Here is a 23,754-nt window from a genome sequence, read left to right as displayed (position 1 = left end):
AACGTTTGTCTTCATGCGAGATTCGAGAGAAAGATGATGAAATGTCGATGGCAGAAGGTCTGGTCTAAGTAATGCTTGGAAGTGTTGGGACCTGCTGAGCTGCTTCAAACTGTCAGATTGGTGTTACTCAAAAGATTGAATCTGAAGTGAAATCGACCTAAATACGAATCGGGTACTGTTCATATTTTGTCGGTATAAACGCGTAAATTTCTTGGTTCAAGTACAACTTTAGACCTAAAGTCTTTCATACAGAGGTTTCGTCATTTCTCTGTGCTCCTTCTCGACCCAAGTGTTATATTGTTCAAGTCGTCAACTTTCAGAGGAGAAGACACCATCGCATGACCAAGCTGCCACCTCTCTTTGTCGTCGACGGCGCTTAGAGTCATGACAGACGTGGGCGGGGAGCAAATTGCAGGCGACGAAGGGTAGAAACGCGATTTCGTGAGGCTTGTCTCATCGGCCTCGCTTTGTGTTGCACTCACTTTCGCGAGCTGGCCCAAGATCAACAACAAATCCTCACCTGTGGAAGAGTTAAAGGGAGAGAAAGGTCTTCCTCTGGGCAACTCCGCGCTGGTTATCAAGTCCGTCGGCGGTGAGCCGTTATTGAGAGATGACAAGACCTTGGAACCATTCTTGTGCCACAAGTCACACACGGTCGAGATGGCTTCTTCCACTTCGGTCCTTAGAAATGGTGAGGCGGGAAAGGATCGTCCGGGGAACAAGATATCCCATATAGTGTACCAGGAATGTTCATCCTCCTTAGGACCGCTATTCATCCTCTGCAAGAGATCGTTTACCTGATGCTCCGAAATGCCTTCATCGATCTCGGCCGACCGGGTACCGGCCCTGCTATCGCACTGCTGGGCATCGATATGAGCTTTGCACTTTTCTTTATCCTTAAAGCCTTCGTGACAAGTCTTGCAGTGAAACCGATGCTTCCTGAGAAGATGCTGCTTAACGTCTTTAACTCTCTTCAGGTGGAAGCGAGCACAGTGGAGGTGCGTGATCCGATCATACTTATAGAAAGGACAGGCAAGTCTTTTGCTCGGCAATGGCTCTGCTTCCACGTGATGAAGCTCCCTTTCCACTTGTCTGCCATCATTTACAGTTGCGCACTCTGGGTTAAGGCTATCGATTGTTTCATCACCCAGGGGCTCTGACTGCGATCTCGCTCGCTTGCGATGGCTTGCCCTGTTGGGAATTAGGTGGCATGTTTTGCCAGAGGTTGATCCTGGATCCGCATGTCTGTCACACAGAAAAGTCTCCTGGCTAGATGAGATGTCATTCCGATCGTGGATGGATTGTCTCGACCACTGGTAGTGACTTGGTAGGACTACGCTTGGTCCAGGCAAGGTCTTCATGTCACAATCTGAGCAATGTCAGTCTATCTGTTGGGTATAAACCAGCCCATCTGGGGTTGGATTTCCCAAAACCCACCTTGTAAAGGCTGACAAAAGTAGCTTTGGCCATGAACACCAGGGATTGCTGCAGCCTGACATTCCGATGGCTCAAGATACGCCTCATTCTGTGACTTCGAAGGGCGGTCTTGCGGGAGAGCAGGGCCGAGGGACGGTAATTCTGGAAGCGGCAGCTGTACCCAATCGCCAAGGAAGTGACTTCCAGGAAGCTCTTCTACAATTCTCTTAGTGATGTTCAATCTTCCATGCACTTTACTCATTCTCACCGCCGTAAGACGTCTGTGTTTGGTCCTGGAGAGAAGGGAGCCAGGGCCAAGACGACTCAAGCTCCTCCCAAAACGTCGTGGTGGGCGAGGGAACGACGAAGTAGGAGCCCGATAGCTGGGAAACCTCGTCTACGTTGGGGGGATACTCTCGATGCTGAAGACTTAGGTCCATCATTGAGCTCTCGAGCTGGGTACTAGCAGTCACAAGCTAGCTGAGGCGGTTTCTTCGAAGTCCCAGAACATCTCTCTCGATTCAGGGGCATGTGTCAATGGTGGGTGGGATTTCCAAACTTATAGGACAAATTCTTCCATTCTCTCCTCAGGATTTGAGGCGCGCACATGACCAAATGTCCTTCCTATCTATTCCACACTACCCAAATTCGTGTTGTTGATGCCGGCGCAGAAGTACCAGGCTTACATTGAGATGCGTTAGGTGTGACAAGCTGGGTTGGGGCACGTCTCCCCCACTGGAAGGGAGCGAGATGGTTGCAGAATTTAGGGCTGTGCAACCTTAGACAAGCCTGCCTAGCTACAGTAGGTGTAAGTTAGGGCACGCATTTGCAGCCTGAAAGTGCACAGTGTCCGTCTAATGGTCTGAGAGCGTCCAGCCCAAGTCACTTTGTTGGCGAACCAACATAAAGGCTCTAAGTCAAAGTCAAGAAATTCGAAGTCAGCATTCGCTGTTTGTGTGATGTGTGCCGGGTATCTTCTTTATCTCCTCGCAGCCTTCTCCCACGCCTGATCAAATTTTCTAATTCCTGAGTGTGTTCCTTGGCTCTTGCTGATTGTCTGTGCGAGACCGTAAGCCGCGAGAGGCATTGGCGGTTCCTCCGTCATCCATGCCTCAAGTCTGGTGGTTCGCACAGCCCGCTGGCCACTTTTGCCTGAGCTGCTGCTCATCAATGAGCGTGACGAAAGTCGGTTGGGGACTGAAGCACCCACCTCGAGTTTCCTGCATGGAGGGAGTGTACATCGCTGCTCGGCATCTCGAGCTTCTAACTGGACTGGTTCTTCTGAGTGATTCTACAAGGTTGCTTGATTTGTTTTTACTTGGACGAACGTTTCATGACCAAGAAACATATTCAGAGAACACCTGGTGCTCAAGTTCAGAGTGTTTTTTCACGTCTTTTCTACGTCTTTCCAGGTGGCTAATATCACGAGTTTTTCCTTCACTGCGCATTTCGCCAGACTATCGCGCAGCGCAATTGTGCGCAATCGAAAGTGATTTCATGAGCAGTTGCGCTCGCTTTCTAAATTGTGGCCCGGCGAACTGCTGTGAACTGTATGAAGTGGTTCGCCTTTAGGGGGCGTGTCGTTATTGTACGTACATCATGCATTTCCATCATTGTAGAAACGAGCACTCGCGCGTTTCGATGTGTAAATCCGCCCGCTTGTCATGCGCAACTGCCCGGCAGTGACGTAGATGCATGTCTACAGATGGAATCAAAGTAGAAAAATGCCTTGTAACACCGCGCATCTGGATCAGGATTTTCGACCTCAGGGGCTGTTGTGGCGCGAGGCAACGGCTTGCCTTGTGCATTGACCTCGAGTGCTGGGCGGTGAGGAAGAGACGCCTCGAAAGCCTGGCAAATCAAGTGACTGACGACAGGACTCACATCAAGGGAGAATTCAGATCATTGGATCAGGAGTCGGCATACGAGACAGCCTCGCTATGAGCGTGATAGCCGTGAGGAAGACGTGATACTGAACAGATCGATGGCATGGATACGGAACAGTACGCCTCCGCGTCCGCCCCGACAAATCTACGATGGCTGTGCAGAGCTCCGTACGTTGAGAATTACAAGCTGCCCGGCCGAAGAGCCTCATCGGAGGTCCTCGTCGGGGCGTGAGAACTTGGGAGTAGATGTTGATTACCAGGAGACGGGAAGGCAGCCGCGCTAAGGGGAGGAGTTGGTTGAGGAGTTGGTTGAGGAGGCGACTGGAGTCTAGGATTTCTCACAGATGGAAGCCGTCGCTGGTTTCTTTCCTCCTTTCTCATTTCCTACAATTCCACAAGCATATCATATAGCTTTCGCCTCGTAGACGCTCTCAGCCAACAGCCTGAAAGCATTTCGTTTCGTTTCCAACCACCTTTGTCGATGAGTTTGCTACTGAGGTTCTCAAGTGGCTTGATCGTCAATTCAGACACTGTAGCCAACCGATTGTCAACCGTCGGGGGTAACAGTTTGGGCCAGTCATCGGGCCCGTGTACGGTCGTCGACGTTTGTTCCACCGCTACAGACGCCCTGGGAGGCTGCCCGACTTTCTTTGATTCGCTCTTTAGTTCTCTCTCGTCACAACTAAATCATTCCCACGTTCAACTCTCTCCGGCCGGCGTTGCAGTACTGCAAACACCCTCCCGTCACCTCGGCCCAACTCTCGCACAGCATACATGTTCTCAGTGGCCGGTCTTTAAAATAGACGACGTCAAAGTTCGCCATGGCCTTTACAACTTACTCGCGGTCTGTGGCACTGGTCTTTACCTGCTGAAGCCAGTTGCCGTCGTTCTGTTCGCCAAGTGGGTGCCAGCAGCGCTCTGCCCCAACGAGAATCCAAGTTCCCAGATCAGTGGAAATTCATCTACAGGCTGGCGAGCCTTTAGTGATTTACTCGCCCGCCCGACGATTCCACAGCTCCTTCGAGAACTGTACACCGCGCCTGGACTGTACCTTAAGCATCTCGTGTACATACCAAAGAGCAGCACTACAGGCGGTGGTTCTGAAAAGACTAGCGGATCCGGGGGCGTGGCCTCTGGAACTGACCAAAGTCGAAGAAGGAAGAGAGCTACCAAGTCAAGCGGGAGCACTGCTTCTAGCACCACGAGCCGCGGGCGTGGTGAAAAACGCCCGCGTGTCGCAGTCGCCCCCAAAGCCAAAGCAGTCAGGAAGGGCAGGCTTTTCGCGTGCCACTTTTACGCGCACGACACTGTCGCCCATGAGTGCTGCCGTCATTACAAATTCGACGAAGTTAGGGACATCAGGAGACACTTGACAGAAGAAGGCAGAGGCAACCACCGGCAACCCATTCACTGTGTCATTTGCTTTTCCTTGTTCACCACATTCGCAGAACGTAGTGCACATATCAGGTCACAAACATGCCGCCCCGGTGTCTGTGATTTTGATGCTTCCGGTCTAAATGAAGACCAAATAGCGTCTATTCGAGGACTGAAGAAGTCTCGCAGTGATGATCAGAAGGAATTTTGGTTCAAGATCTGGGACATCATCTTTCCGGGCGAGCAGAGACCTGCATCGCCCTACTCTGAAGACGTCGACGAGCTTGCGACAAGACGACGAGTGGCTCCCAGAATGGTTGTTGGCGTGCAGCAGCTTGGGCTACAGCTTGGGTGGAGTGACCACGACGTCCAAGCAGTCATTCGCGTGTTGGACAGCAGCTGGGGTCAAGGCCCGGGAGTACCGCCATCGACAGTTGAGCAACACAATTCCTCTCAAGCTGCCAACGGCACCCGGGGGCCACCATCTTCACCTATCCAGAACCAGGTGTTTTCCGGTTCCGCTCCGACGGCGGCTTCTCTTATGTCTCCTCCAAACTCATTGGGTCCGACAAACATAACCTACATCGGTGGATCGCAGCCCCGCTCAACGTTGGATTCCTTTCAGAGCCCGTATCAACCATTCAATGCTCCAAGGGACTCTCATCAGGCTCGGGCAGCACACATATCATACAATTTAGCGTTAATGGATCACCATAGCTCCGCTGCTCAGCAGCACTGGACAGCGCACCAAACCAATAGGTCTGGCTTCAGAACAAATCCCATGCTCAACACCACCTCCCCCCAAGTGCACTACGCAGCCATGAGGCAAACTCAATCGCGATTCAATACTACAGAACCTGGGGTCAACGTCTTTCCGCAAGGATTGAACCAGCCACAACCAGCGAACAACCCGGTAATTACCGACAACTGGGCGCGTCTGCTCGACGGACATACCATCGCGTCCGACAACGAAGGTTACCAGTCACCCAGCAACCTCCTCCCGCCAGAACACTGCGAATGCCGGCGCGAACCGGGAAGGTCTCCGAGGCCGTGCTTCTTACACTGTTAACTTGGTCTTTCTCATTTAATTCTTTACGTTGTCTACTTGTTGTCTTTGTTTCCTTGTGTCAATTGTGATGGACCATCAGAGATGAGATAGAAGTCTATTGGGCCCCAATGCTTTCAAAGTTGGCTTTATACCCGCATCAGCCAGTTCAAGGACTTGAATAAAATCATAGAGCTTCCATTAGTGTTGAATTGGATATTATGGAAACTCAGCATTTGGGGCAAGAGCTAAACAAAAACACAAAGTAAACAGTTGAATGTATCTATCTAAATACTATTTCCCAACATGACCTCATATCCTTTCTCTTTCATAGTCTCTATCAAAACATAGCTACTCCTCGATTATGGTCTATCCTCCATCACTACAACCACTTTGCCTTGCCTTCCTCATGGACAGCGCCACAACGCCTGCGACATCGATCAGCATCTATGTAGTCTGTAGAAAAAGAGCTAGATACAGCGACAACATGTAGATGAATGGCGGGTTGAAAAGCCGTCCTGTGCTGGTGCCTTTATGTATTAGTTGGACGAATTGAGAAATCAAGTACAGTTTCATGTCCCTCGTCAAGGGCAGGTGGACCTGCATCAAGGAAGCTCAGGTTGCCTGTATCGAATCCGTCGAACGTTTGCAAGTCCAACCAAGACGTCAAGTCCAAGTCGCCCAGCTGTGGCCCGCCGAACTGTAATCCTTGATCTGGGGCGGATTTGTGGCCTTCCTGGAGTAAGTTCTCCTGCATCTCAAATGGTTGATGATGAGTCGTGTCGGGACCATCTTGAGGAACACCGTGAACACGGCCAGGGGATTGAGGTACTGAACCTGCTTCAGATTGACAAACGCCCTGATTCCACCGGACTTTTCCTGCTGATGTAACATCAGGATGCTCCAACACATGTCGGACAATATCAATGATGCATCTCTGGAGCAGACTCCTGTTCTCCCAACTCAGAGGTTCTCGGAGTGTGGCTTCTCGTTGCGTAACAAGTTCCTCGACAATTTCGCGGCCGTGTTCTTCCCAGAGCTCTCGCCGTAAGGTGCTGAAATCTTCAACCATCTTGCCCAGAAAGCAATGTGGCGGATTTGGGCGTGTTTGCCCTGGACAGACAATATCCCATACCGTATACCATTGTTCCACGGTTGACCCGTTTGGAACTCTTCCCTCCAACCGGGTGTCTTGCTCTCGCGTGATCCACGGTGTGCTTGTTTCTTGCGGGGTGCTACAAGAGCGTTCAATGACATGTTCATCACGCTCGTCGGGTCCCGAGTATGTTTTCCAACAAATAGGACAGTAGTACTGTGGTCTCCTATGTCTTCTCCTCATGTGCTGCTTTACATCCCTGATGCGCCTGAGCCGACATTTCGCACAAGCCGCGTACCTTCGCGGGTCCTTTCGAAACAGAGGGCAGGCAAGATATTTGTGTTCTGCATCACTGGCATTACCGCCGTCATGTCCCTCTTCGGGGCTGGAGCCATTCTTGTCCTCGTCATTTGGGGAGTCGTTCTCATCTCGGATGAGGCTCGCCCGCTCTCTTTTAGACGATAGTTGTCGTTTCGAGGACGGCGACTGCTGCGAATTGCTAGATTGGCGATCACGTTTTCGTGCCGAGGCTTTGCCCCCTCCCCGGCCTAAGGTGTTCTGGTCCTGGGTAATTTGATGCTCCAATCTAATCTCGAGGTCTCGTAAAGCCTTCAACACCAACTCGTTCAAAATGCAAAGTGAAGTCGTATCTTTTGGCGTTGCCGGTGACAGCTCTCCAGATGCGGAGTCCCGGTTGGTGACACTCCACTCTCTTTGCTTCCCAGCATCTCGGCAGGGATCTATTCGGTCGGGGTCTAGGCCAGATGAATAAACTGGCAAGAAGTCCATTTCAGGGTCTGGAGATGGAGGCTTGTCGGGATGGTGCATCCTTGGGCTTTGGGGCTCGGCGTTAGAGAAGAATGTCCTAGGATTGTCGACTAACATGCTCGTTTGGTCACTTCCCAGATGCCTGAGCTCTCTGCACCGCTGACAGCTCTTGGAGTGTCTCATCAAATTCGAAGTAGCGTTTGTCAATTTTTTCCCGCACGGCATTTCCACACGCGCGCCATGCTTTGATCGAATATGTCTCTTCACATTACTCCCACAGCTGAATTTCGAGACGCAACCTGGATGGGGACATAGGTATGTTCTTCCAATCTCCCGAGTTTGATTGAGTTGCCTCGTTGACTCGTTTTTTGGATTTGGCCCGGTGCCGCTGCCCATTGAAGTACGTCGATGGAAGTCGAATGACACATTTTCAGTCTCTTGGATTTGCTTGAACCGCCTCGGTGGTTCGTTTGTTGGATCCGGTCCAGTGCCGTTGCCAACTGGAGTACGTCGGTACAGGTCGAATGACGGATTTCCAGTCTCCTGAGTCTGATTGAAGCGTCTCGGCGGTTCGTTTATTAAATTGGGCCATGTGCCGCCGTCCCTTGGAGTGCGTTGGTACAGCTCGAATGACAGGTCATTCTGGTGTGGTGATAACGACCTGGTCATAGACCGAGAGACCGCCACTCCGCCGCCGGTCATACAAGAGCTACCCATTTGTAAAAGGTCCATTTGGCAAAGAGTTTGGAGTAGAGACGATGGACAGAAAAGTCGTAGTCGCGATGAGTTCATGAATTAGTACATACCTGCACTATGGAAGAAGCACCTGCTATGTGGTCGGGAGAAGAGTCCCTTTTAACGTAGTATGTGAGGCAATATAGCTCACTTGAATACAGACAGCACCTACCTCATGAAACCCAGTAAAAGTGCCTCTTGTTGGTCTGCTATGTTGCCCTCACGTCACTGGCGCTTCCTGAGCCCCCGTCGAGCAATCAGATTGCGCGACTCGTCGCAGGCCATACGCCTCGCTGCAGCACTCAGGGGAGAACACTGAAATACTTACAGATGATGAGCACACCAGTGCTCAAGTTTTTTCACGCCCAAGGGGCGCGCAAAAGTCACCCGTGCCGACGACGGCCAGGAAAGGACAAGTCACAACTGCGTTCTTGGCAATGTGTGCTCTCCGCCCCTTTTCTCTTCCTTTTTTTCTTAAGTTTTTCTAAATGTGCTTGCGTATGTAGACACGGTTAGTCAGAAGGTCGTCCAGGAACAAGTTGGTTCTTTGCTCGTAGATCGCTAGTGTCTTGGTGTAGCCGTTAGCGGTCAGGAAAATGTGTGATTGTTCATGGTTGACAGAACTCGCCATTGCTTGTGCTTGCAATTTTCTTTTTTTTCTTTCTTTTTCTTCTTCTTCTTCTTTTTTTTTTTTTTTTTTTTTTTTTTTTTTTTTGGTTTTGTTTTTTTTTTTTTTTTTTTTTTTTTTTTTTTTTTGTTTTTTTTTTTTTTTTTTTTTTTTTTTTTTTTTTTTTTTTTTTTTTTTTTTTTTTTTTTTTTTTTTTTGGCGGGTTCAATTCTCATCCGTAGCTGAGGCTATTGACTCAAGTCGTGTCTGGGCGTTGACCTCATCGTGAAGCAGTTGAGGCTTCTTGTGGCTCGTCTCCTTTCCAGCTTCGCTATCTGCGTGCCTGCGTTGCTGTCTGCCCCTCCCCCGCAATTCGCTAGAGATGCACGGATCACTGAGTATCCGTTGGAAGAGTGGGGACGCGGCACTCGGGTTGACTAATCGCGCCGCTGCCCCTCTATGTACGTACTGTGAAGGCGCGAACCGTTTCGGGAAGCCTGCACAGGACCGCTCCGAGGGGCCAAAGAAGGTTTGAGAGTGTCGCGACACACCAGCACGCTGCGCCAGTCCGTCTGTCGTATTCGGGTGCCACCCACCGTTGCTCAAGCCTCAAGCCCCAGGACTGCCAGTCGTTTCCTGTGTGGAGAGTGTAACGGCACGGATCACCTATTCCGTGGTCCCTGGCCGTTTGTGAACAGGTCCCTGGGACACTGGGACGGGCAGTCTAATTAACTTGATCCCGGTTGCTTTACCTGTCCTTGTCCTTCTCGGTCCAATTAACCTTTCCGAAGCTTCCCTCCTCCTCCCCTACTTCTCGACGACAACACACGTACACGAAGACACATACACACAACCCGATAAACAACGCGTCAAAGACTCGACGGGCCATACCGAGCCAGCGCTTCCTCCTCCACGATACCCTCACATTGCGAACCTTCCCAAATCCGAAGACCTAGCGTCGACAACAAGATGGTCTCAACACGATCCTCCTCCCGCGCCCTCTCAACCGGCCCCGAAGCCTCCCCAACCATCCCCTCGAAAGCCCGCGCCGTCGTAACCGCCGCAACAACCCAACCTGAAAATAAATCCACCCCGCAAGGCTGGTCCCACGCGCCAACCTCCCTCACCTGCTTCTGGCTCCTCGTCTCCCTGCCCCTCGTCATCTGGGACACGGGCTACGTCCTCCTCCGGCCCTGGACGATGCCCGGCGGCCACCTCCACTGGCCCGTCTGGGCGCCCTACAAGCTCTACGGTGAGGTCGACCACGTGTACGGGTGGAAGGCCTTCAACGCCGGCAACGGCTTCACCTCTGCGCAGGGCGCGCTGAATGCCGTTGAGACGGTCATGTATCTCGCCTACTACTGGTTGTACTTCTCGCGGGGACGCGCCGTTGACGGGCCGGCTGGGTTGAAGAAGGTTGTTGGTGGAAAGGCGGGCGCGCTGGCTATTGTTATTGGGTTCAGCGCGGCTGTGATGACGTTGAGCAAGACGGTGCTGTACTGTAAGCGCGACTCTCTTTCCTTTTGCTCCCGGAGCCCTGCGAAGCGATAATGTACTAACGACGATGATGCGACAGGGGCGAACGAGTACTTCTCTCGTTTTGACAACATTGGCCACAACCCCCCTCTGGACCTCCTCTTCCTCTGGATCATTCCCAAGTAAGCTTTTTCCCACGAACAGAAGAGGCGGATTGCTGCACGGAAAGGAAGCTGACTTGACATCGCGACTGTAGCGGCGCATGGCTTCTCGGCTCAGGCTACATGATCCTCTCCATGGGCGGCGAGATCGTCGACGGGCTGGCCCTCGCGTCAAAGACGACCAAGACTGAGTAATATCCGTTTGTTGGTATTTGCGACGCAGCGTTGAACTCTCAAACTCTCGTATGATCGCATCTGCACAGGGACAACCGGGTGCCCTTATTCTGTACATTCAACGCTGTAAGAAGCGCGAGCATTGCGCGAGCATGCCAGCCGTAGATGAAGGCCCGGAAGCTGAGTTGTATGGCAACGGTAAATATAGGACAAAGATAAATGAACATATGCAGTAATGTTTGAAATGACGACAGCCCCATTTACATCCCTCCTGAATGGGCGTCGAGCCTGATTCGATGCATCCTGTGAGCGATAGGTCGCGCATATTTTGCCATGTGCACATCCAACTCTGTGATGGCTGCATTCCTGCAGGTACCATCCGCAGAAAACGTCACGGGGCTGACGAGACAGGTCGTTGCCGTCAGCACTTGCGCCCATCGTACAAGTATGATGTGTTTGGCAGATGAACTGCGAATGAGAAGACAGGAAGCTTATGGAATACCAGCCGGTAGCAGCCTTTTTATCCTTTACAAACGTAGTGTGTAGACACGTTCAGTCCAAAAATGGCCTCGTCTCATCGGACGTCATCTGTGATATGAAAGTCACCGTTCAGGTGTAAGCAGCCCGTTCTCATCTCGTTCTCTTTTCTTCAGATTTTCCAGTGAGAATATTGTACAACGTGCCATAACAGTCCAGGCTTAAACTCCTTGCCTAACCTCAACGCTCATATCAATCATCGCCATACGCAGGCCTGTATAAGGAGGGTGCGACAGGGTATCTCGTCATTTCCAAATCAATACATACAAAGAAAACAACACCAGTGGTAGCGTGCCACTACCATTCGTACATTCCGGCCGGAGTAGTACTCAGTACACCCAGCCGGTCTAGATATTCAGAGGGGAGCAGCTAGTAAGACCACCAAGGTCCTTGAACTGCTCCCACACAGGCTGCACATCCATCTGCCCCAATACCGGGGACTCATGGATCGGGATCGAAGACTTGCGGATCTGCAGGGGAAGAGGCTCCAGCTCATGACGGTGGAAGTCTGCCTCCTGCTCCTTAATCAGCTCCTCATAGTCATGAGCGTAGCTACCAGCGCCGCCCCCGATAACGCTGTGACGCCGGTTATTTACCGTCCACTCCGAAGAACTGGCACGGGGCGGCGTCCCCGCGAAGGAAAGCACATTTCTCATGCGCCGACGACCACGCAGAGGAACGGGGCTCAGCATAGGCGACTCCTGGTTCGGCCAATTCTTGCTCGGCGCATCGGGCGAGGTCGGCGGCGCCGTGGAGTCGATGGTCGCGTAGCTGTGACCACCCATCGATGGAGCCTCAGAGGCGCCGCTGGACTCTGAGGAAGTCGAGAAGGAACGCGGTGCAACATGAGTCCGGGGCGAGACCTCTGCGGGAGGACCCTCCCACTTCTTGACAGCATTGGTGCCGTTGCCGTAACCGTGGACCACGATCTCGCAGTATGATGCCTTGCGGGGTGCCGGAGCACATTGCTCCTCCAGCTTGCGGAAGATGCTGAGGGATCGTCGGAAGGGGTTGTTGCGGGACAAGCTCCTGCTCCGTGAGCGGGCCGGGGCCGCCGCGGGTGGGACCCCGCATGTTGACTGCCGACGAGAGGCTATTTCGTCGCGGCGGGATCTGGCAGTGTAGTCGACGTCTGGTCGAATCTCGATAGTCGGCGACACAACCACAGACGGTGTGCCATGGCAGCCCGTTGCCCAGTCCGTGACGGATTGCGATCGCTTAGTATCGACTGCGATGTCTGTCTGCTTGCGCAGGAGGGTTTGCAATTGGCGTCCCTCCTTCCAGGGCGGCAGCTTTTCACAAGACACTGCGAGGTGATAGTCCGCACCAGTGTCGCGAACTTCTGATGGCGCCTGTGTGCAGCTGAGGAGCACTTGGTACACCGCGTAAATCAGAATCCAGCGCACCTTGCGGGCGTCCACGAGACTAATCTTCTCGGCCTTATCGACGCGAATAAGAGGTGAAACGGAGTCTTCTTCAAACTTCCGGTAGGCGCGGACAAAGTCGTTGTCCAAAAGTGCTGGGTCACGCATGTTCATTGCCTTGATCATGGCACTGTGGGCCACTAGGCGTTGGTCAGGCTTTAGCTTGTCGCCTCGCGCGGTGTTCGCCAACCACTGTAGTGACATGCGACGGGATGCTTTGTCGCTGACAGTCTCGGGCAGTAATGGCAGCGGATGCCTCAGAGACTTGAAGTTGCATCGCTCATCGAATTCCTGAACGCTCTGCACGGCGCAGATCCCGCCTTGCGCAAGGAGCGGGCTGCTCTCGATTGAAGTGAACTCCTCGTCTACGAGCAAGTCATAAACGGCCTTGAAATCCTTGCACATGGTACTGAAAATCTCAGGGTCGAAGATGGTGCTACTGCGAGTGTCGAAGGACAATGGCGGGTAATAGCCAAACTTTGTCGTGTAAAATGATTGGATAAAGGATCGGAATCGGTCCAGGTGGGCACGTCCGCCTGCTGGAAGGCCAAGATGTGTCTCAGAGAGCTCCTCTTCCAGGAAGTTCTTAAGCATGCCACCTGCTTGACTGAGTCTAGAATTCATCTCAGTCCGCGCCCGTCGAATCAGCGTCTTAGAGACCGAGCCAATGTGCTATGTTCTATGAGTCAAACGTGCAGCCGTTAGAAATAAGCGAAACATACCTGATACTCGGGACTGTAGAAGAGCTCCTCGCTCATTCCAACGCAGTGGCTGAATGCGTCGACGTACAGGTCTCTCAATTGGAAGACTTCAGCCAGATGCAGCATAGCAAGTGCGTGTTGCGGCAGACCCTTGATGTCGTAGTAGCCCTCTTCATCTAAGTAAGAAGTGAGATCCGACACGTTGTCCTGTTCGTTGCCTCTGAACTCCGCCATGCTGTTGAGAAGCCCGATGAGTGCGGTGCCGAGGTGCTCGCCGACCACTGAGCGTCGGAAGATCCACGCAAAGAAATTTCTCGTTGCGAGATGGTAAGAAAATGCCTGTTCCTTGTCTGCCATCGGGGGTGCTGGAATGTAGAGCTCGATCCGCTCGTTGGGGTTGAGAGCATTCCACCGGTCCAAATCATCATACTGGTCATGGAATGAACCTGGCGTCTCAGGCATGTCGCGAGCCATAAATCTCTTGACAAACGGATGGCAGTTTGCTGAAAGCAAAGCACCGAATGGTACTTTAAATGCAGGTCCTCTGCGGGACTGCCCCTTGCCGTACAAGTGTACGAAGCAGTTTCCACCGCGAAACCATAATTCAGGGTCCTGAGACAACAACGTTAGCGAATAATCTCAAGGTCAAGAGACATCGCGCTAGCTGAATTTCTCTCGTCACGATAGGAAGGATCAGCTTACTCTTCTCAGATTATCCCAATCACTGCAAGACCTTGCTGCTCCGTCCCACCTCTTGACTTTTGAATTTTGAGGCATCCTTCCCTCGATAATAGGGTTCCCAAGCGTCTTAGGCGTCCAGCCTTGTGTTGATGTTGTTGACATTGTGCGAGTGGGTGGTAGAGACATTCGTTTTCGAGAATCTCGTCGACCGTACATTGTGAGACTCCAAGCGCGAGACAAGTCGCGGGATCAAATACGTTGATATGGGCGATCGTTGAATAGCTCCCGTGACGGGAAGCCTTAGCACTCAGCTAAATCCGGCCAGAGAGCTTCACCCAGATTGAGAGCTGACAGCAGTGGATGGCGCCGATGACTGCAGAGGAGGTGTTCCGGACCGCCAATAGTCCACAAGAACCCCTGTCAGATCTGCGTTGATCACTGAAGTGATTGAGGTAGCTAGCGGATGTACCCAGTACGCCCGTAGCAGTGAACAATGACTTGAGATCGTCACTCGTCCACGGCCTTGTCGAACCTGGTCGAAAGCAGCCGGTCCGGATGAGCAAAAGAGCTGTGGTTGGATGGGGAAATGGACGCCGAAAACCTTACAAAACGTCTTCGGGTGGGCGTCTGGATGGCTTTATGTCACTTGTCCCGGATCAAGAACTGACTTGACCCAGAATCCGGGACTGGGCTGCGTCCTGGCAAAGACCCGCCAGCTTGCCCACGGTCCGAGCTGCCTGTTGTAGAGTGTCGAGTGACGCGGCGGGAGACAGAGGGATAGCTCCAAGCCATGTTTTAGACCGGGCCGCCACTAGAGCAATGGGTGAACCCCTCAGTCCGGACCCTACCCTGGTCTGCAGCTTCTTCGAGGACGGCCAAGCAAATGTGCCTGTCATCCACAGCTCTGATGCGCTGGCAGTCTCTTCAAACTTCTCAGACTCTGTGCAGCAGCATACGCATACAGGCGTAGTGAGTCTGTTCCTGAGGAACACTGCTGCTGCAGCATCCGTCAGCTCCAGGCTGTGCCACTGCAGGCTCCCCGTCCGTGAGCCGACTTCTCGCAAAAAAGGACGGCGAGAGGAATTATTTTGCCTTTCAACGGCGACGTATGATGTCTGGAGGTCTCAAACAGTCTCTGCGTCTCCACAAACGCTGTTGTGACGGAACCCTAGGTAGTCGACGTTGAAGTGATCGGCAAGGCGCCAGATGTGATTTGTTTCCTCGCTGGTATGAGCATTCTTGCGTATGCAGTCCCTTCTCCCTGTGACATTTGTGGAATGCTAGTGATAGGGTGGTGATGCAAAGCGTCGATGCTGGCTTGCCTCTGCCCACCATCAGCCCAAACTCCGGGGGCATGTCTTTGGGGATCGCCGTCCTCGATGCATCCTTCGGCGTTGGCTTGCATCGACAAAGAAGCTCAATGATTGGTCAGAGTCGCGTCCCGCTTGCTCGATTGAGCAATGTCTCATGAAAATTGGCGACTAAACCCCCGGGAGCTGGACTTCCCTTTGCTAATTGTCTTGGGACGATCGCAATCGGCTTTCTTCTGCTGAATCATCAGTCACACGGCGGCCAAGATGTGAAGTCATCCCAAGGTGATATAACGGCCACGATCGCATCCGGGAGGTGTGGATTGAAATTGACCGTCTTCATCTTGTCGAGAGGCAACATTGAACCTGGGTCTTGCACCCACGTAGGCCTGGTGATAGACAGCATCGGGACCAAAGAACGTCACCCCTCATGAGGGTATTCGTCACGGCGGGAAACTCCATGATGTGGATGGGGAATCCTGAAAGGTCGGCCGCCATGGACGCTCCATCGTCGCTAGATCAGTCCGCTTTCCGTTATTACTGTTTGTAGTACAGATAGGTTTAACTTCGTGCCTCTCCGTCTCTCTCACTTGCGACCGATATTGTGCTACCGAACCAGACAGTTGCTAGTGATGGCCGGTGCTCGGGATCTACCAGGATAGACCAAGTTAGAGAACCATCGCCATGGAACGATGAGCGTGCGTTTGGGTTCCCTAGCTTCATGCCGTCGGCCGACAGAAAAACCCTCTTTCCCGTGGTTGGGGCCAGCCCCAGGACTGTTGCTGGCCGCGCTCTCTCGACTTCAGATAGATATTTTCCGACCCGAGATTTCCATCGCCGGTGTGCCTCGCGCAACAGATTCGACGAAAGCTGCGAGTTATTCGGGACCCAAAACACTGGCGTTGACTTTCTGCAAAAGGACATGGCCACTTACACCCATGCACAGTCATCGACGCCTTGACGGGCCTCTGCCCTGCGTGGAACAGCGGCTCCAAGAGGGGATGCAGGGCATCTGCAAGGCAGAAGCTGCGCTGACCACAATCGTCCAAGTCCAGCCATCCCTCATGCGGAGCAACAGTCATCTTTCCAGAAATCGGCTCAGGGTCGTGAGGCACAAAGGAGTTCCGGAGGCGGATCCCACCGCCTAGCAAGGGCTCCTGTCCACCACCGGACCGGAGGCCAGACAAGCCCAACCATAACCCATGTCCTCTCAGCCCTCGCTCGCTTCGGAAGGGCTTGCACGACCCAGACCCCCGCGGCTGGCTTTTGGCATCCTGTCGCACTCGAGGAAGTCTGGACCGCTATCAATTAGTGCAGCGCCGGGCCGCAACGAAAACGTCGAAGCTGAAGAAAGAAGACCCAGCCCAGTGGAACTAAGGTGAACGGTAAAAGGAAACCGCAGACGAGTCGGAGTGCGCCAAGCGAAGCTGGCCGCCGGCATGGCGGACGGCAGAGAGAAGCTTAAGACAAGTGCAAGTCTTATAATCCAGATGCGGGAAGCCTCTCGAATCCCCAACCGGAGACACCGAAATCTATCATTGAAGACATGAAGCCCGTGGCGAGGAGTGAGGTGACAGTGGTGACAGCGTCCTCAGGGCGTTCTTGGCGAGGAATCGACGATGGTTTGACAAGAACCGGTTCTCGGTCTCGCGTGGGTTTGACAAGCTTGAAGCATGTTGATCAATAATGTCCGTCCAGAGAGAGAGTTTTCTCGGTTCAATAGGCAATTTTCCCATGCAGTCGAGCGCAATAATAGGCGATGGACTGAAGGCTAACAGCAGCCTTCAGAGGGACCAAGCTGAACTTCCATGTAAGTCCTGAGTCTGGAGAGCCGAATTGGAGGGTGGGATCATTCGAGGCCGCTTACGTAAGGGCTTATCTGTCAGTGGTTGATCTTATCGATAACAAGAGGCTCACCTTCTTATCGGTCTTATCAGCCCACACTCCTGGGCTCTGGTCGCGCGGGATTTCGGTGAGGAGGAGCATTGTCGCGTCCGGGAGACAGCTCCGTGCAGACTCTCAAACGCCCTTCCTCGAGCCTTTCTGCGCGGCACAGTCGCCCTCCTCTCCTCGTGGCAAACCACACACTCATCAATCCCGGAATTCACTCCGCATAGCATTATGTCGGAGCGAAAATGGCACCTCTGACCCCCTACACCTACATCCGCTGCCCCTGCTCCGAGACTCACCAGTCCAGCGAGGACGGGTCGTCAACGCCGGGAAGCCCAGAGGACGATGAGCGGACATTCGACCCGCGCGCCCCGCGCGCCAACTTCAGTCTTTATCCTTTGGAGCATCTGATGTACTGCGAAGACTGTCACCAAATTCGGTGCCCGCGATGCGTCAATGAGGAGATTGTCACCTACTACTGCCCCAATTGCTTGTTTGAGGTCCCAAGCAGCAACCTCAAAAGCGAAGGCAACAGGTATGCGCAGGGTTTGCTTTGGTTGAGAGTTCCGGCGTTGGCTAACACTATCGCAGGTGCACACGAAGCTGCTTCCAATGTCCCGTCTGCGTTGGTCCCCTCGCTGTTACGGCTCTCGATACTCCGCCCGAGAGCAACCTTCTCACGGCTGATGGAACGGCTCCTCAGGGCGCTTCCTACGTGCTGTCATGTTCATACTGTAATTGGAGCTCAACCGAAATTGGAGTCAAATTCGACCGACCCAATGGCATCCACGGGCAGTTGGCCAAGCTGCAGAATGGAGGCCAGCCCAAGCTGACTCCCAAGGAGCACAAGGAGAGGAAAAAGGAGAGCAATGGGGAATACCACTTGAACCCGGAGGACATGGATGCCGAACTGCAGTTTGCGCAGCTCAAGTCCTTCTACCAGAACCAGATGGCCGGCTCGAACCCCTCAGCGGGTGGGCTATCATCACTAGGTGATCTGGGCCTCAACTCGCCTGGCTCACTCTCACGCATCATGAGTCTATACACTGGGAACAACTTTGGCAATAAACAGGCTCGCGGTAAGGTGCAGATCATGAGGGAGGCCGTCAGTCCTGACGAGGGCTTGAAGACCACCGACCTAGACGAGTCGAAAGAGATTGAGAAACTCAGACATACGCATCCCGACGACACAACGACTCTAGCCCAGAATTGCCTACAGCAAGACCACGTACGCTTCCGTGACCAGCTCCGGCCCATTCCCTATCTCCTCAGAACCAAGCGATCCAAGAGATGCCCGCTGTGCAGACACATCATCAGCAAGCCGGAAGCAAAGATCTCCAACACCCGGTTCCGCATCCGCCTCGTGGCCGGCAGCTACATCCCCACAATCACCATCCGACCGCTGCAGTCGGAGGTCCAGAACCTCCCCTCGACCGCTCGGCCGCCAATACCCCAGGAACTGTGGCTTACGCCACTCAAGCCCGTGCAGTATCTCCTGACCTTCAAGAACCCCATCTTCGAGACGGTCAAGGTGTCGCTGGCCACCCCGTCAAGCACGCCTGGGCGGTTCGCCAGCACCGTGACGGTGCTTTGCCCGCAATTCGAGATTGATGCCAACACGGACATGTGGGACGACGCCCTCAAGGATGACGGCGATAAGGAGCGCAGGAGAGGGGAAGAGGGCGGGATGCAGCAGGCTGAGGTGGGCAAGATTTACGAGCGCGGCCGCAACTGGGTGAGCATCGTGCTGGAGGTCGTGCCGGCTTCGTTGAGGCTTGAGCAGCAGCCAGGTGGTGATAGTGCTTTGCGGGAGGACGAGGATGTGTTGGAGATACCCATGTTTGTGCGCATCGAGTGGGAGACGGAAGCTCAAGGCGACGTCGGTACTGCGACAAGCAGGGAGAAGGAGGCGAGGGAAAAGAGGGAGCTGGCCTACTGGTGTGTCTTGGGGGTTGGACGCATCAACCAGGACTAGACTAATGCCAAATGAAAAATGATACCCCCAATTCCTTTACATATTAGGCAATGGCTTCAAGCACGATGGACGTAATCACGAAGAGACGGGAACAGATAGTTAAGAAGGAGCGGTCAAGTGTTTTGGTATATGCATTTTTTGGGCAGCCTGTAATGGAATCGCCCAAGTTTATATCCCTGTAGACGCCAGACCCTTTTGATCAACCAGTCATTGCCATGCCTTCATTGCAGCAGACTAAATGCCAAACCCATCATTGACCATGATTCCTTTTTTAATTTTTCACCAAACACCCGCCCAATGCGCAAGACACTAGATACGATAATCTAGTACTCGGCGGAGCCAGACTGGGGGAACTCGAAGGTGACACCGCGGCCGGTAAGCTTGCGGTAGACCTCGGAGTAGGTGTCGAGGCGGTAGTCAACACCGCCGCGTTCCTTCTCGTCGAGAATGACCTTGAGGAGCTTGGAGCCGTCCTCCTTGGTGCGGAGGCGCTTGCCGACGATCTCGACGGGGTAGACGAGGTCGGTGAGGATGGCGTCGTGGACGGCGGTGAGAGTGCGGGAGCGGGGGCGCTTCTGGGTCTGGTTGTTGCGGGAGCGGGCGGAGCGCTTGGGGCGGGGCAGGATGCGGCGGGAGGCCAGGATCAGGACGTGGCGGTCGGAGAACTTCTTCTCGAGCTCACGGGTAAGGCTAGGAATGGTCTTAGTATTGGACGGAGTAGGTATGGGAAGAGAAAGGGAGAAACTTACCGCTGCTGGACGCGGTGGAAGCCCTGCAGGGAAGGAACGGGGACAAAGATGGCAATAGCCTTCTTGCCGTGGCCGACCTCGATCTATAGGAAGATCACAAGTCAGCATGCGAGCTCCAGGACGATGCCTTGGACCGCTTCCCGTCCTGTTCCTGAGATTATCATTCTTTTCAGCGTTCAAATCTCCGCCGCCACGGTGAAGCTGAAGACACCAACGATGGGCACCTCCCAAGACTGGAACGCGCGATGCCAATGCCAGCAACTTCTTTCCCTTTAGTCCTCTTCAATCCTGATGTGTTTCAATCGAGAGAAAGGCTTCGGGGATTCCATTGCTTCGCACCGCGCTCGTCAATTGGGTGGGGTGTTGCCCATATTCGTGGCTCTTCGTGCTTGGATTTCCGTGGCGGCTGGGAACAGGATTTTCGATTCCGGAGAATTCGCGGGTTCGGGAGTCTTCAGGGCTTTGGGATTGTCGCTTTCAGGTAGTTCTCACCTCGCGGGCAGAAACGATCTGCAGAGGGCGGAGGGCGACCTTGAGGTCGGCGGTGTTGCTCTCGAGGTCGTACAGAGCCTGGGCAATGTTCTGCTCCAGCTCGGAGGGGTTGGCCCGCGAGGGGCTGTTGGCAGCGATCTTGTTCAGGGCGGCGGACATCTTGACTGTTGTCGTGGGGTGGTTGACGGTCGGGTTAGTCGATGCTGTAACGGACGGGGTCAGGAAGAGAGAAAAAGTTCACAAAGTCGATCGCGGCAGACCACACGGAATTCGAAATGCGCCGTCAGAATTTCCGGTGGGTGGGTCCTCCCGGGTGATTGGGGTTTGTAAACCCTGGGGTGGTCTGTGCCTATCGGCATCTCTCAGTGGTTTTTGGAAGCCTCTGAGTGGACCGTCAAGCCCGCCATCGTATCCACCCTCGAAAGTGCGCCAGTCTTCTTTTGGTTTCGGTGAATCGTTCACCGTGGAAAGGGCTCGGTGAGATCTCCAGCATCGATTTGGGTGATGATTCCCATAGCCCACCTCGGCTTTCTGCATTAGAACTTTTCCATATGAGACGAGTGATTGAATCACCTTGGGAAGTTACTTTGAATTTTTTTTCATTGCTCTCATACATCTTGGCTCTGCGGCGTTGGTGGTGAGCGCTGATTCATGCCTGCCTTTAAGACATAACCACAAGATGCAACAGGAAAGCGTTTAGTAGCGAATATTCCCCTGTCGCTGGCCTCGAATTCAAATTTTGAAGACGATCCATGATGAATCAGGCTCTCATTTCACTGTCATGTCTTTTAAATGCAAGTTTTGCTTTATGGAACATCTTCAATGATTTTCTTGGGTAATTATCTGGTTGTTCTTTTTCGAAATGGGTATTATTATGTTGAATCGAGATTTAATTTGCCGCCCATTCACACCTCAAGCCGAACTAAGTGAATGTGTGTCAAACTGATAGCCATACAATCTGTGTGTCTGTCATTCTTTCAGTGGTAACAATTATAGTCTCACATCATGGTCTGCGCCCTCTCGTTTCTCTCTTGCCTACTCATCTCGTTACGGAAGACATTACCCTCCGAAGGCGGAGGCGGTCTCGGCGGGGGCGGCATCATTTCAACACCCCGATCAGGCGACGAGAACGCATTGTCTCCAAGACCAATCTTGACGTCAGCCGTTCTCTGGCCACGGCTCTTGCCGACACCGTAGCCTCCGCCGCGGGAGGAGAACATGCCCTTTCTGCGGCCGTACCACCACACGAACCAGCCGATGCCGACCAGTGAAAGCACGCCAAAGACGATGGGGAGAACGATACCAAACACGTTGGGTCCGCGGCGTCTCTGGTTGCTGTTGTCGTTTTGTGGCCGGTTGACGATGCTGACCTTGGCTCCTGGGTGACGGGCGGTGATGGAGCCGTTGGTCTGCGGGAGGGCGAGGAAGATTTGGACGGTGAGAGATTCGTTGGCGGCCATGTTGTAACCTACCGCTGCCCAGGCGAAGTGGCCTTGGGATGCGGGGAGCATTTGGGAGGTAAAGCCGTGGCCTGGGTCGATGGCGTTTGTGACGCCGTAGTCACCCTGGACTTGAACCATTGTATTGGGCAAGGGGAAGAGACTGGTGTCCCATGTTACTAGATTCCGTATTAGTGTTTGTTTACAAGTTGAATTCACTTTGTGAAGGAGATGCTTACTCCAATAGGTCTTGCCTCCATCAACCTTAGTATCAGCCTTGGGAGAGCAAAAGGGCTGATTGACGCCGTTGGCTCCCGCAGCCTGGTTGCATGAAAGGAAGGACCCGGCGCCGTTGGCATCGGCCGTGGGGAGAGTAGAGCTGCCCGTGAAGGCAGACGTGGTCTTGCCGTCGTTGACGGTCGGGGTGATGGTCTTGGCTGCGCCGTCGGCTTGGACCGTCACCCAAGGTCGAAGGGCATCATTGCTCTGCCGAGGAAGGATGGCGGCGTTGACTGCTTGTGATAGAGCCAAGACTGTGGCGGCCAGGCCGAGGCCTCTTGAGAAGTCCAAAGCGACCATGGCTTTATTCGTATACCAGAGAAAAGACTCGTTTACCAGAACGAAGGTTGTATTAATATAAAGTGCCAACTGGTGGCATCTATGAAGGAAATGAAAATTCACTCGAGGAGCAAGTCAAAGTCAGGGAACGTAAGTGAGGGATTGCCATGGTTATGTACCAGGAATCAGCACTGGACATTGGTACGCAAGAATGCGACGACTGCTTATCATGCGTGACTTGCGCTCACGGGACGCCTTGTTTCCTCGTCTTGAAACGGTGATGAGTTTGCCTTCAACCTGAGCGACCTGCAATGCAACCAGGAAACTTCGTGGCAAGTGTGCTGCGAGTAACGTGAAGTACTTCATCTTCAATGTTCTGTCACTCTAGGCAGTGAACATCTTTTGGGTTCTCAACGTCTCGGTGGTGGTTCTTTGGCTGCCGTACATGCTGCCGTCTTTCATCGTGACAGCAACTACTGACCGCCTAGGATCGAAGGATGTGCCCGTAGCTCTGTGAGGCTCTTGGTGGATGACAAGACGAACAAGTGGTGGCGTCGGCCGAGAAAGGCAACAAGCTTACCGGCGCCGGCACACTGACAATGCAGGGGTTCCCCCCTGGTTCCGGTTTCAAGAGCGAGAAGCAGTCTCGTTTCTCACCGGACTGAGTGATCAGACCGGGTGCGCAGAGTGGCTCTGCTGGCGAGACCCTTGGGCGTGTTGGTTGCGTGCCGTCGTGATGGCCCAGTTTCCGGGGACCGTTGGGGCTTGAGCTGCTCAGAGGGATTTGAGTGATGAAGGGAGGACGGTAACATGAGTCGGCACTGTGCCCATGGAGGTCCTGGCGCTTGCACACCCCGCTGGGTCCCCTTGATGCGCTCGTTCACACGTCCGCGGCGACCCGTTGAGTTTTGAGGTAATGGGGGGGTATCATCTGCAAGGTTCGGCACTTTGATGGGATTTCTCTGGCGAAGCGAGTCGGTGCTTCAGATGGAACGGGTTGGCGACCGGGCCAAGAGGGGCAACTGCCGGTGCCATTTGGTGCCGGATCATCGGGATTTGTGGAGACACCCGGGCATTCTTCGGGACCGTTGTGCCGGGTTTTCGGGATCGTGCCGCACTGATGCGCGGCTAGGCTTGGCCAGCCGGGAAGTAGCCTGCGAGTATATATTTCTCTGTCTGCCTCAAGCAAACTCGGAAGATGACCCGGTATCTGCACATGCCAATCGCGGCTGAAAGACTCAATGGAGGACAGCCTAGGTA

The 23,754-nt window shown here is 53.5% G+C and overlaps 10 protein-coding genes across 10 annotated transcripts; 3 read left to right on the top strand and 7 right to left on the bottom strand.

Moving 5' to 3' along the window:
- Nucleotides 1-260: 260 nt before the first annotated feature.
- CPAR01_03305 (uncharacterized protein) lies at nt 261-1,859 on the bottom strand (the record flags this gene model as incomplete). Its single annotated transcript, XM_060487592.1, has 3 exons — nt 261-1,369; nt 1,438-1,632; nt 1,685-1,859. 3 exons carry the CDS (start codon nt 1,857-1,859, stop codon nt 261-263), a joined length of 1,479 nt encoding a protein of 492 aa, XP_060354920.1.
- Nucleotides 1,860-3,405: 1,546 nt separating this feature from the next.
- CPAR01_03304 (uncharacterized protein) lies at nt 3,406-5,745 on the top strand (the record flags this gene model as incomplete). Its single annotated transcript, XM_060487591.1, has 2 exons — nt 3,406-3,530; nt 3,714-5,745. 2 exons carry the CDS (start codon nt 3,406-3,408, stop codon nt 5,743-5,745), a joined length of 2,157 nt encoding a protein of 718 aa, XP_060354919.1.
- A 508-nt stretch (nt 5,746-6,253) lies between these two features.
- Nucleotides 6,254-7,645, bottom strand: CPAR01_03303 (uncharacterized protein; the record flags this gene model as incomplete). The annotated part of the gene is made up of 1 exon (XM_060487590.1): nt 6,254-7,645. The coding sequence occupies one exon, from the start codon at nt 7,643-7,645 to the stop codon at nt 6,254-6,256; it is 1,392 nt and encodes a 463-aa protein (XP_060354918.1).
- A 2,251-nt stretch (nt 7,646-9,896) lies between these two features.
- Nucleotides 9,897-10,759, top strand: CPAR01_03302 (uncharacterized protein; the record flags this gene model as incomplete). The annotated part of the gene is made up of 3 exons (XM_060487589.1): nt 9,897-10,428; nt 10,504-10,585; nt 10,660-10,759. 3 exons carry the CDS (start codon nt 9,897-9,899, stop codon nt 10,757-10,759), a joined length of 714 nt encoding a protein of 237 aa, XP_060354917.1.
- An 863-nt stretch (nt 10,760-11,622) lies between these two features.
- On the bottom strand, nt 11,623-14,297 carry CPAR01_03301 (uncharacterized protein; the record flags this gene model as incomplete). The annotated part of the gene is made up of 3 exons (XM_060487588.1): nt 11,623-13,371; nt 13,422-14,012; nt 14,103-14,297. The coding sequence occupies 3 exons, from the start codon at nt 14,295-14,297 to the stop codon at nt 11,623-11,625; spliced, it is 2,535 nt and encodes an 844-aa protein (XP_060354916.1).
- A 1,369-nt stretch (nt 14,298-15,666) lies between these two features.
- Nucleotides 15,667-16,450, bottom strand: CPAR01_03300 (uncharacterized protein; the record flags this gene model as incomplete). The annotated part of the gene is made up of 3 exons (XM_060487587.1): nt 15,667-15,818; nt 15,982-16,301; nt 16,332-16,450. The coding sequence occupies 3 exons, from the start codon at nt 16,448-16,450 to the stop codon at nt 15,667-15,669; spliced, it is 591 nt and encodes a 196-aa protein (XP_060354915.1).
- Nucleotides 16,451-16,870: 420 nt separating this feature from the next.
- On the bottom strand, nt 16,871-17,377 carry CPAR01_03299 (uncharacterized protein; the record flags this gene model as incomplete). Its single annotated transcript, XM_060487586.1, has 2 exons — nt 16,871-17,056; nt 17,309-17,377. The coding sequence occupies 2 exons, from the start codon at nt 17,375-17,377 to the stop codon at nt 16,871-16,873; spliced, it is 255 nt and encodes an 84-aa protein (XP_060354914.1).
- A 149-nt stretch (nt 17,378-17,526) lies between these two features.
- On the top strand, nt 17,527-19,256 carry CPAR01_03298 (dynactin p62 family protein; the record flags this gene model as incomplete). Its single annotated transcript, XM_060487585.1, has 2 exons — nt 17,527-17,816; nt 17,873-19,256. 2 exons carry the CDS (start codon nt 17,527-17,529, stop codon nt 19,254-19,256), a joined length of 1,674 nt encoding a protein of 557 aa, XP_060354913.1.
- Nucleotides 19,257-19,579: 323 nt separating this feature from the next.
- Nucleotides 19,580-20,656, bottom strand: CPAR01_03297 (40S ribosomal protein S7; the record flags this gene model as incomplete). The annotated part of the gene is made up of 3 exons (XM_060487584.1): nt 19,580-19,946; nt 20,006-20,088; nt 20,498-20,656. 3 exons carry the CDS (start codon nt 20,654-20,656, stop codon nt 19,580-19,582), a joined length of 609 nt encoding a protein of 202 aa, XP_060354912.1.
- An 839-nt stretch (nt 20,657-21,495) lies between these two features.
- On the bottom strand, nt 21,496-22,515 carry CPAR01_03296 (uncharacterized protein; the record flags this gene model as incomplete). The annotated part of the gene is made up of 2 exons (XM_060487583.1): nt 21,496-22,115; nt 22,176-22,515. The coding sequence occupies 2 exons, from the start codon at nt 22,513-22,515 to the stop codon at nt 21,496-21,498; spliced, it is 960 nt and encodes a 319-aa protein (XP_060354911.1).
- Between the last annotated feature and the right edge of the window lie 1,239 nt (nt 22,516-23,754).

Source organism: Colletotrichum paranaense (genome assembly GCF_030867605.1).
Source record: "Colletotrichum paranaense strain IMI 384185 chromosome Unknown Scaffold_2.1, whole genome shotgun sequence".
In the NCBI taxonomy this organism is placed as follows: Eukaryota; Fungi; Ascomycota; class Sordariomycetes; order Glomerellales; family Glomerellaceae; genus Colletotrichum; species Colletotrichum paranaense.
This window is presented reverse-complemented; position numbering and strand designations above follow the sequence as displayed.